Raw genomic sequence first — 14,260 nt, forward strand, 5'->3', positions numbered from 1 at the left:
CTTGAGGGTGGGGATAATACCATAGTTCTTTGTGCCACCAAAGCAACACCAAGTTGCGTAAATGTTTTTCTTAAACGTCTTTAATAGCTAAGGGTTCTCCAGTGGTTCTACTTGGAACCCTTTCTAAACCTTCAACTAATTCATATTATTATTATTATTATTATTATTATAATAACTTCATGGCACTATAAATTCAGTGCATCAATTATGCCATGATAAAACACATTTTCATCTAAATCGCCAGCAAAAAATGTAAATTAACCTGAAGTCCAAGTTCCATTAATTCACGTTTTCGTTTGGGGTTTTTTTTGGTGCATGTGTGCAGTGGAAAATCACCCAAAGTGAACATAAAGTCTTATGACTGATATACAGCAATCAGCATTGCATTGCAGGAAGATACACAGGTGAGAGTACACTTTGTGATACGTGGATAAATAAAAGTGTGAGTGAGAGCTGGGTAGCAGGACGTACCTGGTTTGGAATGGGCCTTTTCTTGTTTGCGAGTGTTCTCTGTTGTGCACTGAATGGGGGGGGGGGAACAAGAACAAGAGAACCAAAGATAGAAAAGAAGGAAAGAACAACAACAATAAAAAAAGATTAATCTGAGATGCATTATTACTCTTGACTCCAAACCAAAGTCATTTCCAGCGTGAGTTAAACCTGCACTGCTGGACTTCTAGGCTGCGAAAAAGCCGAACCTGTTGCTGTCGTACCTAGGGAGGGTACCATCGTCCAGCCTCCGGTGGTCCAGACTGAAATGTGATGTTACGAGAACCATTAACAAGACTAGCGTGAGTGCTAACGCTACCACACGCACTCGGTGCATGCGCACAACGGACCATGTCACACGCCAAACTAAACCAACCAAGCCTTTTTCTTTTTTCCAGCGTGCATGCTACGGTATGAGCAGCAGTTTTAATGATGGTGAACATGCAACGAAAGTGGGTCAAACCACTTTCGCCAATGTGTTAGCTGACAGCCGATAACTTGCACAACAAATTGTGTCTTGCTTTGTCCTAGCGACAGCATGCTAAAATTTGACTACATCACAGAACTCTTTTTTAATGGGGTCATGCTAGCGGTTTCCTTTAATCCACCAGTCATCATAGCCCGTTTCTATTCTCACCGACAGACCACCTAATGTACATTGTGCACTTATCCAGACTCATCAACGGCAGCCATCCTGCATAGAGCTTCCCAGGCCAAACCCATTAGAGCAGCAGATAACTGAATATTTCAGGAGAATATTTCAAATGGTGATACAAGCACCAAAATTGGCTCAAATAATTTCATGGGCATTACTCTCTTGAAAAATCCCACGGGCCACTCAAAATTCAAGATGGCCACCATTTCCGGTATGATAAAATTACATTTTGCAATAGAATTGCACAGACTTGTTCGATTTGAATGATTCTGGCATCAAATCATACATTTCTAACTATGCAGAAACCAAATTTGGACCTCTAGAAACACTCAGAAGTTTCCTTCTACTAGATTTCATATATTGTTATAATAATCTACTAACTGACAGCTGGAGGCGAGGTGGCCAAGTGGTTAGAGCGCTTGACCGCCAAGCGAACGGTCCCCGGTTCGAGCCTCACCTCGGACGGTGATCTGGGGCTCGCCTCCTGTCCACCCAGCAGTGAATGGGGACCTGGTGGAAACACTGGGGAAGTTAAAGGTGGTGAGGAAAGGAACTGGCCACCCTACCTCACCATGCTGACGGCCTAGACAGTGTGCGCTCTCTAACAGGCACTCCCCAACGTACGTACGAAAACATATATGGGACTCTTTGACTTTTGAACCGACAGCTCTAACGTGCATGCATGAATCAGCTCTATTTTCGGGGTGAAGGGGCGTAGTAGTAGAGGTAGTACTTTTGCTTCAGAAGTGAGCCACATCCCCTGGATGGACTCCTAGCACTAGTCCTCACTACTTACCCAACTCTCACCTATGGCTCCAAGAAGTTGTTTGTGCACAGTAACAGACACACCCCAGTACCCCGTGTTGGCTCACGGGCGAAACTAGGTGAGGGTAGCACACAGAGTCTGTGTGTGATGGATTATGTTAGACTCCAAAACCTTACGTGCATGAAGTCAGCTCTATTCAAGATGGCCACCATCCATGACTAGTAGATGTGGACCTCACAAGAAAGATGAGGACTGGAAAACGGATGCAACCACCGAGAGGAGTCTTACCCCTTTTCCGCCAAATCAGTTCCAGGGCTGGTTCGGGGCCAGTGCTGGTGCTGGTTCACAACTCGTTCAACTTGCGAGCCAGCTGAGAACCAGTTTGTTTTTCCATAGCTCGCGGTGCTAAGGGAAGCCACGTCATTACGTCGCTGTATACGTCAGTTACGTCGCTGTATACGTCAGTTACGTCACTGTATACGTCAGTTACGTCGCTATGTTTGCATAAACCTTGGCGCAAATATTGAAGCAAAAACAACACGGAAGCAGCAGCAGCAACAACAATAATAATAATGGATGACTTCGTGTTTGTACAGCTGCTGCTTCTTGTCACTTAAAAATGGTGATCTTTCGCGGTCTTGTTATTGTTGTTGGTCTTAACAACTCCGCCCTCCCGTTGACGTAAGTGGTTCTTTCCTCTGGCCCAGCAGAGAGTTGGTGCTAGCCTGGAACCGGTTTTTCTGGCCCCAGAGCCAGTTCTTTGTCAGTGGAAACAGAAAACCCGGTTCCAAACTAAGCACTGGCCCCGAACCAGCCCTGGAACTGCTTTGGTGGAAAAGGGGCATCAGAGAACCAAAACAACAGAGTGGATGTCACACTGGTGACATCGCTGCTGTGAAACTCAGCATGGGGTTCAGTGTCGGCTAACTAATAATTGCTCACCACAGTAGTTGTAGTTTAGTGCCCCAAATGCTATCACAAAATACACCTAGTATATTAGTTAGCTGTAGTTAGATAGCAACACCTGAATGGACAGGACATGCCAGCGTGGGAGAGCCGAGCCAAGGGTAATGGGGCTTCAGTTAAATGGCACTGGATGAACAATCGGGCTAGGTGTAGACCATTTGTATGTCCGAACCTTATCATATTGTGTTAAAGGTGGTAAAAGGATAATCCCTTGGCCTTTCAACATTGACGGTCCAACAAAATGGCAAGGTCAGATCCAGTGCAATCTAAATGGAAAACAGAGTGGAGCAAACGTTGCCTTTGCCAAGAAGAGAAGAACGAAGACCTCAAATCGCCACCAACACATCATCCACGTGAACAAGATAGCTACACCATGATAGTAACCAAGGTTCCTCTTTTTCACGCCATTAATGCATTACCAATTGTTCTGGATCCAGCGAGATTGGATGAGGGTGGTGGTGTAGAAGACACACTGAGAAGGAACAAAGCACAATACCACCAGAGTTGCCGTTATTTGTTTAACAACGCAAAGCTGGAGCGGCCAGGAAGAGAAGATCTGATGCTCAGGGTACTCAGCCAGCTGAAGGGCGCACTAAGATGCGACGAACCAGCCAGGAAAGTCAAAGTCTGAGTGCTTCCTGTGTGGAAAAGAAGCTCCAGCTTCTGAACTGAGGCATGTTGACAATGCAGCTGAATGAAAGACTAAATGAGTGTGCCAAAACTCTGGCAAAGCCAAGTGCTAGAAAGAAGCCTTGTACAGAGCTGAGAGTCATAAATTTGGATTCCTCATAGTCAAAAACCTATAACTCAATACCTTACTCATCAAATTCGGCCCAGTGAATGGAATTCTATAGTAAAATATGCAATTTTGTACCAAAAGGGCGACAATCTTGAAAATATAGCAGCCATTTTGGAATTTTGATTGGCCCATGTGATTTTTTTAATATATGGCCCCTGAAGGATATCTGTACAAATTTTGGTGCTTGTATCACCATTTGAAATCTCACTTATCTGTTCCACTACATGGATTTGAACCAACTTTAAAAACAAACAGTCACCTCTGTCCCAGTGCTTTGGTGGCGGTTTCCAACAATTAGGTAAGCTTAATGAAAATGCAAGGTTTAATCTCATTGGTCCTCAAGTTTGTGAGGTTCCTGACATCCTGGCATCACTTTATTTAAAGAGTTTGACTGAAATCAGTTATCAGCATATTTACATTCGTCTCTGTTATTCTTCACACTGCAAGGAACAGTTTAGTTCAGGTTGAAGTCCAGACTGCAAGAATTAGTACCAACCTCCAGGACACACATGACCAAACATTACCACGGAGTGTCAAGCTCACGCTAATACACACACAGGCGAGAGTGTACACGTACTTGGCAAATCCGATGAAGTCCTCGTGGTTGGTGTTGATGTAAGACAGCTCGATGTCGATCAGCAACAGAACCTGAAGAGAGATTCATAATAACTTGAGACAGTAGATCTATATCCAAATGAACAAGAGCAGAAAGCATATTTTATATAGAGAGAGTAGGGGTGGGGATAGGGACCCTTTAGGGATGGGGACTCTTTGGGGGAAAAGTGTTTTGATGGGCAGTCCTTTGGAAAATAGTGCTTTGAGAGACACCCTTTTGGGGGAAAGTCCTTTAAGGGATGGTCCTTTTAAGAGGGGATGGTCCTTTTAAGAGGGGACCGGTCCTTTTAGGGGGACCGGTCCTTTAAGGGACGGTCCTTTTAAGAGGGACTGGTCCTTTAAGGGACGGTCCTTTTAGGGGGACCGGTCCTTTTAAGAGGGACCGGTCCTTCTGGGGGACCGGTCCTTTTAAGAGGGACCGGTCCTTCTGGGGGACCGGTCCTTTTAAGAGGGACCGGTCCTTCTAGGGGGACCGGTCCTTTTAAGAGGGACCGGTCCTTTTAAGAGGGACCGGTCCTTTTAAGAGGGACCGGTCCTTCTAGGGGGACCGGTCCTTTTAAGAGGGACCGGTCCTTCTAAGAGGGACCGGTCCTTCTAAGAGGGACCGGTCCTTTAAGGGACGGGTCCTTCTAAGAGGGACCGGTCCTTTAAGGGACGGTCCTTCTAAGAGGGACCGGTCCTTTAAGGGACGGTCCTTCTAAGAGGGACCGGTCCTTTAAGGGACGGTCCTTCTAAGAGGGACCGGTCCTTTAAGGGACGGTCCTTCTAAGAGGGACCGGTCCTTTAAGGGACGGTCCTTCTAAGAGGGACCGGTCCTTTAAGGGACGGTCCTTCTAGGGGGACTGGTCCTTTAAGGGACGGTCCTTCTAGGGGGACCGGTCCTTTAAGGGACGGTCCTTCTAGGGGGACCGGTCCTTTGGGGGGAACAGTTCTTTAAGGGACCAGAAAAGTTGAGAACCCCTGCTTTAAGGGATGGTTCTTAGGGGGAATAATAATTTGGGGAACAATCCTTCAGGGGATGGGCCTTGGGGGGAACAGTCCTTTGGAGGAATAGTCTTTCAGGGGAACAATTTTTTTAAGGAACGGTCTTTTTTTTTGGGGGGGGGGCAGTCCTTTAAGGCATGGTCCTTTGGGAAACAGTTCTTTAAGGGACTGTCCTTTGGGGGGGGGACTGTCCATGGGGGGAGGGGGTGTTGTTTGAGGATAATTCTTAACTAAATGCAGAATTAAGTGTACGTGGGGTGGGGGTGGGTTTGGGTGTCACCTGGTCCTTTGTTTTGCCCTCCCTCTCGCGGACGTATGTAGTGACTATTCTCTCCGTCTCCTCTCTCAGCCGGGGGTACGAGTTCAGCTGTAGACAAAAACACCATAACACTGCAGAATACAGTGCTTACTGTTTACTTTCACACACACACACACACACACACACACACACACACACACACACACACACACACACACACACAGTGTGTGGAAGCTGCTCACAACCAAAACCAAGGACCAGCATGATCTAGTTCACAGAAAGGTCAGACCAAAGAGGATGCACTTGCTTTTGGTTGAGACTGGAATCAGTGTACACACACACACACACACACACACACACCAAATCAGCTTGCAAAGCCTTCACCATCAGCTCAGTAGGATCGATTTGAATAAATCACGAGTTTAATAAACCTGCATCAGAGCTGCACAGTTCATCCCACTTCAATCACGACTGCGATATTTGGCTTGCGATTTATTATTATTTTTTTTAAACTGATTTTCATGAACTTCATTAACGTTTGTTAACTGGTCAATGTTTTTTGATTGTGATTGTCTTTTTTTTTTTAATTGGTAGCTCAAAGTGCTGTAGAAATAATAATAAAAATGTAATGACAAAATGTTATGAAATGCACAGAGATAAAATAAAACATGAAGTGAATATATAAAACACAAAATGACCATAAGGAGATTTTTTTTAAAAAAAAATTACATATAGAAAATAAAATGAGTCAAAACGACTAAAAATATTTTAAAATGAAGATAAAATATATTCATTAAAATAACTGCATTGGTCAATTAATTAATTAGTTAATTAATTAATTGTGAGCATCCTTATTCAGATTTTTTTTGAATGAATACAGGTTTATAATGTATAAGGACAACGTACAAGACGATAAAGTGCAATAATACTAGGTTTTCCTCCTATATTTATTAAATAACTGTTCATGATCTTTCAATTGATCAAAAAAAAGCACATTATTTTTTGTGCAGCTCTAATACAAGCTTCCACTCATTATAACTACTGAATCCATCAATGTGTCCAACATGTTTAATCCTTAATAAAAAAAAAAAAAAAGTTACATATTAAAAAAAAAAAAATAAAAGCTAAATTGTGATATGAGCAAACGTAAGTCTATATTTGAGATGCTGAACATGACAAATATAGTTTTCCAGACCTGAGAGTGATGGCTGTGGGGTTAAGCGGTGTTAATCGAGAGAGAGACAGAGAGAGAGAGAGAGAGAGAGAGAGAGAGAGAGATGGACATTTTTGCGACTTTAACGCAAAAATCCAAGAGTGAAGAGAAAAATATACACATGTACGTGTTCAGGATGCAGTTGCAGTTCCTTTCATTTCCACAAGGGGGCAGATGACCCTCAATCCTCCACCACCACAGCTAACCAAGTGGCATGCTGGGATTATTATCGACTCTGTTTAAGCCCAGTGGTTTTGAGACTCGAGACTGTGCAGGATGCTATTTTCACCCTCTCTAACTATCAAGCTCCCATGTTGTTCCTTGTTTTCGGTTAAAGATCTTCAGCGCATCAGAAACGGAGATATTCTGAGGTGTCTGTAATTCAGGACCATGAGGGACGCCTCATTATGGCTCTTCTCTTTACAGGATACTGAAGTAGAAGCCATACTGGCAGTATTATTATTATTACTACTTCTCCATACCTCTAAAACAAACCAAAAAGAACAAATGGGTGTAATGAAGCACTCTTCTATTTTTCCTTCATCTTGCTTTTACTCTTCTTTCTTTGTTTCATCTTTTTTCTTATTTCATATTATTTATAAGATAATACAACACGTGCTGCTTCTCTCTCGTCATCATCGTGTGGTTTTGTTATTTCACACTCACACGACGTACATTTTAGTGATCAGATGTGACTCGGGGAGAGAATTCATGATTCTGATTGGCTCTCGAACAGCAGCTCTGACAGCAGTGCAGCTACGAATCACGGGTTGGTTTTAATACGTTATCGTTTCTATAGCAACAGATTCGTACAACGGATGCGCCACAAAAACGGATTTAAAAGCGTGTGTAATTGTTGATCATTTCAAGACAGAAAAAGAGAAGCGGGTGAGGGAATGACTGTTTATTAGGCATGTAACGATAGACGGTGCGATGATAAATCGCGATACAAATTTATGACGATTCAAAACGATTTTTTTTTAAATGATTCGTAATCATCATCATCAAGCCATATAATCTTGATTTTTCCTAGCTGTAATTGGGTTGTTTAGACAACAGAGGGCGCAATAATTAATTATTCCACGAAATTGAGTCGTACATGAGCTGATAGCGCTATAATCCATGTACGACGAGATTGAGTGGAAGAACTCTTATTCTAGCCACATTCACTGGATTCTGAGAAACGGAACATTTTTATTTCTATTTTTTGCAAATTCGATAAATAGTAACTTTATCCAAAACGGCCGACAAAATCATTTCTGCTCAGGTGTTCGTTTTAAAAACCTATCGATGGCTGCACAAATTGACTTTAGTGTTTCGTTTTGTTTTTTGTAGAAAGCGCCGTCTCGCTGTCGTGCCGAGGTATAGAATAGCTTTAGACATTTATTTAATTATTCCTTGGACATTTCAGTTCTGTAATTTTCAAACTTCTTTGAGTTTTTGAACCAGTCTAAAAAAAAAATTATATATATATATATATATATATATATATATATATATATATATATATATATATATATATATATATATATATTCAACAAATTTTAACGCTTAGAGATGAAGAATGTAAACAAACCGGCGAAATGACAGGAGCAATTTGTGAAAAATGCGACAATAATAATTCTTGAAAAAAAAGAATAAAAGAGATGTTCTTACAATCAAATACTTTTATTCCATATTTTGTTGCTTTTTGGCGTTTTGTTTTCGAGTAGAGTTTTTGTTTCATCCTCGTTTGGTTCAGCAACACGCGCCGCCATTTTGTTTTTCTCTACTCACGGTATACGAGCTGATATCCTAGTAGTAGAGTAGCCAATCAGAGCGTGCGAATGCTCATATCCAGTGAATGTGGACAGAATAATGTACGATAGCAGGAATACGTGTGACTTCACAGTGGGTGGAAGTAACACAGCTCTAATGCTGCGAAGGGGAAAAAAAAACTGATCTAAAACGTGAAAGAGCTGCTGTGTGATTGTGTACAAATAGATTTAACAAGAAATCAGAGCGCTCTCTCTCTTTCCAGACTGTTGAAAGATCAAGAAAAGAGAAGCAAATGAAGGAAGTACAAATGATCAAAAGGTTTATTAAGAAACGGACTATTTGTTTTTAACTTCTTTTCATTTTTAATCAGGGCTTTGAACCAGAATTTTTTTCCTATTGGTTCGTTCCGAACAGAAACGGAATTTTAACGTTTCCGGTTTTGGGTCCCACCATTAAATAGACGTTCCCGAACCGGTGAGAACAAAAAAATTTCGTTCCCGGAACGGTTAATTACGTTCCCTGTCAGCGGTTTAACAAATGGCTATAAAATTATGTCTCTGTCTCATCCAGCTTAAGCCAAATGTAGGCTAATTCTATTACAACCTTCATTAAATAAGACAAGAAATAATTCAAAACAATTATTATTTCAAATGTTGGCGATTTGGATTCTCAGTATGTCTTCCCATCTACACAAACAGAAAAAGTGCCAAAAATGAAAGAGAATTCGTTTAGTGTGTTACCAAAGGCTAGTCAGGCCCTATGCATTGATAGGCTAACAGAGGTTAACGTCATTTAATGTTCGCGAGCCTCTCATTAACGTGGACAAATATATTGATATCGTGTTTGAAATTGACGTTTTTGAATAACGATAGACTGCAATATTTACCTCTTATTTAAGATGTGGAGACGTGATAGTAGTCCACCCTCCCGCTCTCTCCATTCAGTCAGCGAACGTCACACAGGAAGTGAACCCCAGCGGGTCATAGAAACTTGCGCAGGAGAAGAATGACACTTTTATTTGTAGGCTACGGAAACTTTGAGGAACGAAATAAAAACCGGTATTAACTGGTTACCATTATTTTTAATAAGCGTTTCTGTTCCGGAACATAAAAAATAATAAAGTTTCTGGTTTCGTTTCTGTTCCATGTGAAATAGAAAAAGTTCCCGGTTTTCGTTTTCGTTCCTTGAACCGGTTCAAAGCCCTGCTTTTAATAAAAGGGATATTTTAGTCAATAGGCTCTTATATTTTACTCCAACCTTTACAAATGTGGGTAAATGGTTATTAAGAAAATGAAACAAAAGCCTTTTTTTTAATTTAAGAAAATGAATAGGAAAATAAATGCTTCATTTTTACGGTAATTTTTTTTTTCAAAAAAAAAAAAATACTGTGAGACAATCTAATTGTAAACCCGATATCGTGAACTGGGCGACTCATTACATGCGTACTGTTTGCAGCCGTTTCGATGACATTTCACAACGTTAAATGCAACTATAAATGGATAAAAAAGTACGATGTTTCATTCATTAACTCCTTTTGAAAAAAAGTGTTTGAAGAAGCTGCTGAGGGAGGAGAGGAAATAAAACACTGCTGTTACTGGAAAATAATCAGGTTCAGGCTGACAGCAGTGACTCTGCTGCATCGCACCACCCTGTCGTCGACTGTTTTCCGATAACAGCACGTCCTGAAAGGTTTTATTTCTGTCCGTAATGTATTTGATTAAAATGCTGAAATGCTCTTCGCTTTGAATCCATGTTAGCGTGTTTGCACCTGGATAATCCCAAGACGCATAAAAAGACCGGGTTAAAGCAGAGTCGTGCTCGAATCAGAGGTTTGGGGGGGGGGGGGGGGGGGGGGGACAAACGGAAGTCTATCGGACTGCTGAAGCAGGAACTGAGCGATCGGTTCTGGAAATCAGGGCTGGGATGCGACTGAGCGGGATTCATGGACTACATGATGGATAGACATGACCCGACACGGACAGTGCGAACATGGAGGACGGGCGCGGACAAGAGCTGATCTCGGACAAACAGGTGCTGATCGGCTGACTGTGTGGAGGAATGTGAACACAACCAAGAGGAATGGGACAAGATGCGAGATCCTGGTTCACATTTCGTTTGCCTCTTGGGTTACCTTGCTGGCACACTTCCTGACGAGCGTAGTGAGCTCGGTCACCACCATGTCCACGCACTTCAGACTGGGAGCTTTCAGTTTGAGGATCTGCTTTTTCACGATGGCCTCAAAGGCCAGGTCAGGGGTGAACAGCCCCGTTCTGAGAGAGCGTTCAGGGAAAAGGGAAAAGGTGTCGCGGCGTCGGGGAGACAGAGAAGGCAAGAGGGAGAGGGGGAAAAAAAAAGAAGAAGAAAATTATTAGTTATTAATCACTTATCTACAGACAGACACTTAGACCAGTCCAAAAAGAGGCAGGCCGTGGTTTTCACATCCTCACTGCTAGCTGAATTACCCATCAATTCCTCTGAAATCCACCACACCCTCCCGGCAGAGTCGAGCCAAACGCCTGCCCTGCGTTACAACACTGCTTTTAATGAGCTCTCAACAACCACTTCTCCATCTGAAGAGCCGCTTTTTTACGTTCTAGTTCAAAACTTAAGATCAAGTCACGTTCGTTAGATCGCTCAAGGAATGCAATGGACTCCACACGTTAGAAGGAGCCTTAAATCTTTTTGGGAAAAAAAAAAACTTTATTTTTTTCTTGTTCGCGCTTCTGAACGCTTTCCTTTCTCGGAACATTTTAATCATGCTCTGATTTTTCACTACAGTCCCACTTCAATCCCTTCCCCCACCCGTCACTGAGCTTGTTTCACTTCTTCGCACTTTGGAACAATCCAAGGTTTTCCAACATTTCACATTACTCATACGTAAGCTGAGGGTTTTTTTTTTACCGTCTTATTACCGTCATAAAAAGAGAGAGACTGGTGAGGGAAAGACTGTTTATAGCTGCTATAACATGATTAACAGTAACAACAGGAACTAACCTGTTTTATGGACGTTCCAGAACATTAAAGGCAACTACAAACAGATAAAACGTAAGTAAGACTGACAGGACTGTGCAAAAGTCTTGACACCCTGTTTCTTTTTTCATACGAACTTTGTTATAGATTTCTATTTTATGACTTCTATATAGGCGGCACGGTGGTGTAGTGGTTAGCGCTGTCGCCTCACAGCAAGAAGGTCCGGGTTCGAGCCCCGTGGCCGGCGAGGGCCTTTCTGTGCGGAGTTTGCATGTTCTCCCCGTGTCCGCGTGGGTTTCCTCCGGGTGCTCCGGTTTCCCCCACAGTCCAAAGACATGCAGGTTAGGTTAACTGGTGACTCTAAATTGAGCGTAGGTGTGAATGTGAGTGTGAATGGTTGTCTGTGTCTATGTGTCAGCCCTGTGATGACCTGGCGACTTGTCCAGGGTGTACCCCGCCTTTCGCCCGTAGTCAGCTGGGATAGGCTCCAGCTTGCCTGCGACCCTGTAGAACAGGATAAAGCGGCTAGAGATAATGAGATGAGAAAATTAAATGTTACGGGGGGAAAAAAGAAAAGTTTGTAATATGTCTGAGCAGCATATTCCATAAGAGAGCACTTTTCAGATTAAAAAAGAAAACATAATGAAGGCTGCTGGGTTTTGGTGCAAAATGAAGAAGCGAGTGTGACAGTCAAAGTGTCCAGAAGAACTGTGGCTGGTTCTGGAAGACGCTCAGTAAAACCTACAGATCATTTCCGCATAAAACTGCACTCATTGGACCTGAGACACTTTGCTTTAAAAAAAAAAAAAAAAAAAGATTTCTTACACCACATATTGACTTTATATTCATTTATTATGGCTTACTGTTTGTAGTATTTTTTTTTAATATTGAAACGTTTCATTTCATGATTTTTTTTTACGCCATTTTTGGTCGATAGCATTTCTTTACATATGCCTCATAGTTTTGCACAGTACTGCATATATATATATATATATATATATATATATATATATATATATATATATATATAAAATTATTCTATCCACATTCACTGGATATGAGCAATCGTGCGCTCTGATTGGCTACTCTACTACTAGGATATCAGCTCATATACTATGAGTGGAGAAAAACAAAATGGCGGAATGTGTTGCTGAACCAACCGAGGACGAAATAAAACCTCAACTCAAAAACTCAAAAACAAAAAAAGCCAAAAAAAATGGAACATATCTTTTTTTTTTTTTTTTTTTTAAGAATTACCATCACATTTTTCTCAAATTGCTTCCGTCATTTTGCCGATTTGTTTACATTCTAAGCGGAAATGGTTTTGGTCGGACGCTTTGTATAAAGTTCTTATTGCTAGAATTTGCAAAAAATCAAAATAAAAATGCTCAGTTTCTCAAAATCCAGTGAATGTGGATAGAATAAAACAGTTATTCCACTCAATCTCGTCGTACATGGATTATAGCCAATCAGCTCGGTGCTACGCGCCTCGTCAGCTATCGGCTCATGTACGACTCGATTTCATGGAATAACTTAAATATAAATCGCAGAAAAATTGCTGTGGTATAAGAGGAATAAAACACTTGTTCCGAAATGTTCTGTTACAGATAACTAATCAAGTTCAGGGAGGTGACATTAACCCCACACTGTCATCACCCCACACTGTCCTTGATTATTTTCTGACAACAGATGATCCTCGAGTTGTATTCCTGACTGATTACACACTCGCTAATGTGCAAATATTATGCATTTTATATTTATAAATGTCCAAACAGTTCAATATATCACCGTTTGATGCCTGTGCAATATTTCAGTGTATTTTGTGCAACATCACCAATTCCTCCTCCTGTGTTTCTACACCAAAACGTGAATATCACCATCACCACGTCGACTCATAAACCTCGACTTCCCAGCGCATTGTTTGAAGGAAACTGAACATCAAGTAAATCCCCTCGTGCGAGGTCGATGAGGGCGTATTAAAAGCAGTGCTGGAATGTAACGCCTGGCTGCACTGGCTGCGGTTTGGGCTCAGTGGAAGTTGATCGGCCATGCGCTTTGCTCCTTTTGGACCTGAGACGAGCCGGATCCCGAGTCCGTTCGTCTCCGCTGCACAAGACCAGCACAAAACCTCAACACACCACAGCTGAACCCTCACACAGGGTGGCTGGCAGGCAGGCTGACGGGGGTCACTCCGGCACACGCGCTAACATTCCACCACGGAGTCTTATTGCACCGGACTGTTTAAATACTTTATTACGAACCCAGTGGTGTGAGACCGTTAACGTTTAACTTCAAGTGCCCCTGAACATGGCAAGTCAAAAAGACACTGTAACACAAAAAAATGAAATGTTCCGAGTTGATTATCAAAAACCTGATCATCATTATCCTGATTATTATTTTCACTTTCTCAGCCCTCAGAGTCCTGCTGAACTTTATTTATTTGCACAATATAACAGTTCAGCATTATTACCTATGCTAGCCAACTACAACAGCAGCTCTGTGCTAGCATTAACCAGCTGACTGATTAGTTACCACAGCTAATCTAGCTGTATATACACTTCATGTTATTAGCTCGCAAATTTCATGAAAAAGCGAACTAATTCTCATCTCACCATTATATTGTGCAACTCAAGCCAGATGCCAATCTTGCTACCAAACTAGCTGATATTTCATCAGCTGATCAGGCTCAAACACAGTCGCATTACTTATAACTAAGCTCCTTCCCCCTCGCACCGTCCCTATAAACAAGCTCCTTCCCCCTCGCACCGCTACCGTCCCTATAAACA

The 14,260-nt window shown here is 42.0% G+C and overlaps 1 protein-coding gene across 4 annotated transcripts in view; it reads right to left on the minus strand.

The window, feature by feature from the left end:
- The window catches only part of dnm2a (dynamin 2a), a 117,637-nt gene that overhangs the window by 43,201 nt on the left and 60,176 nt on the right, over positions 1 to 14,260 (minus strand). For 2 of the 4 annotated variants that reach the window (XM_060942482.1, XM_060942480.1), the window contains exons 10-13: positions 10,636 to 10,774; positions 5,555 to 5,641; positions 4,253 to 4,323; positions 472 to 520 (exon numbers count right to left, since the gene is read on the minus strand). In XM_060942482.1, the coding sequence (XP_060798465.1) occupies positions 472 to 520; positions 4,253 to 4,323; positions 5,555 to 5,641; positions 10,636 to 10,774 (346 nt within the window). The remainder of the gene's footprint in view (positions 1 to 471; positions 521 to 4,252; positions 4,324 to 5,554; positions 5,642 to 10,635; positions 10,775 to 14,260) is intronic. The other 2 variants (XM_060942481.1, XM_060942479.1) reach the window with 1 other exon arrangement.

The sequence above is a fragment of the Neoarius graeffei genome, chromosome 16 (assembly GCF_027579695.1).
Source record: "Neoarius graeffei isolate fNeoGra1 chromosome 16, fNeoGra1.pri, whole genome shotgun sequence".
Classification (NCBI taxonomy): domain Eukaryota; kingdom Metazoa; phylum Chordata; class Actinopteri; order Siluriformes; family Ariidae; genus Neoarius; species Neoarius graeffei.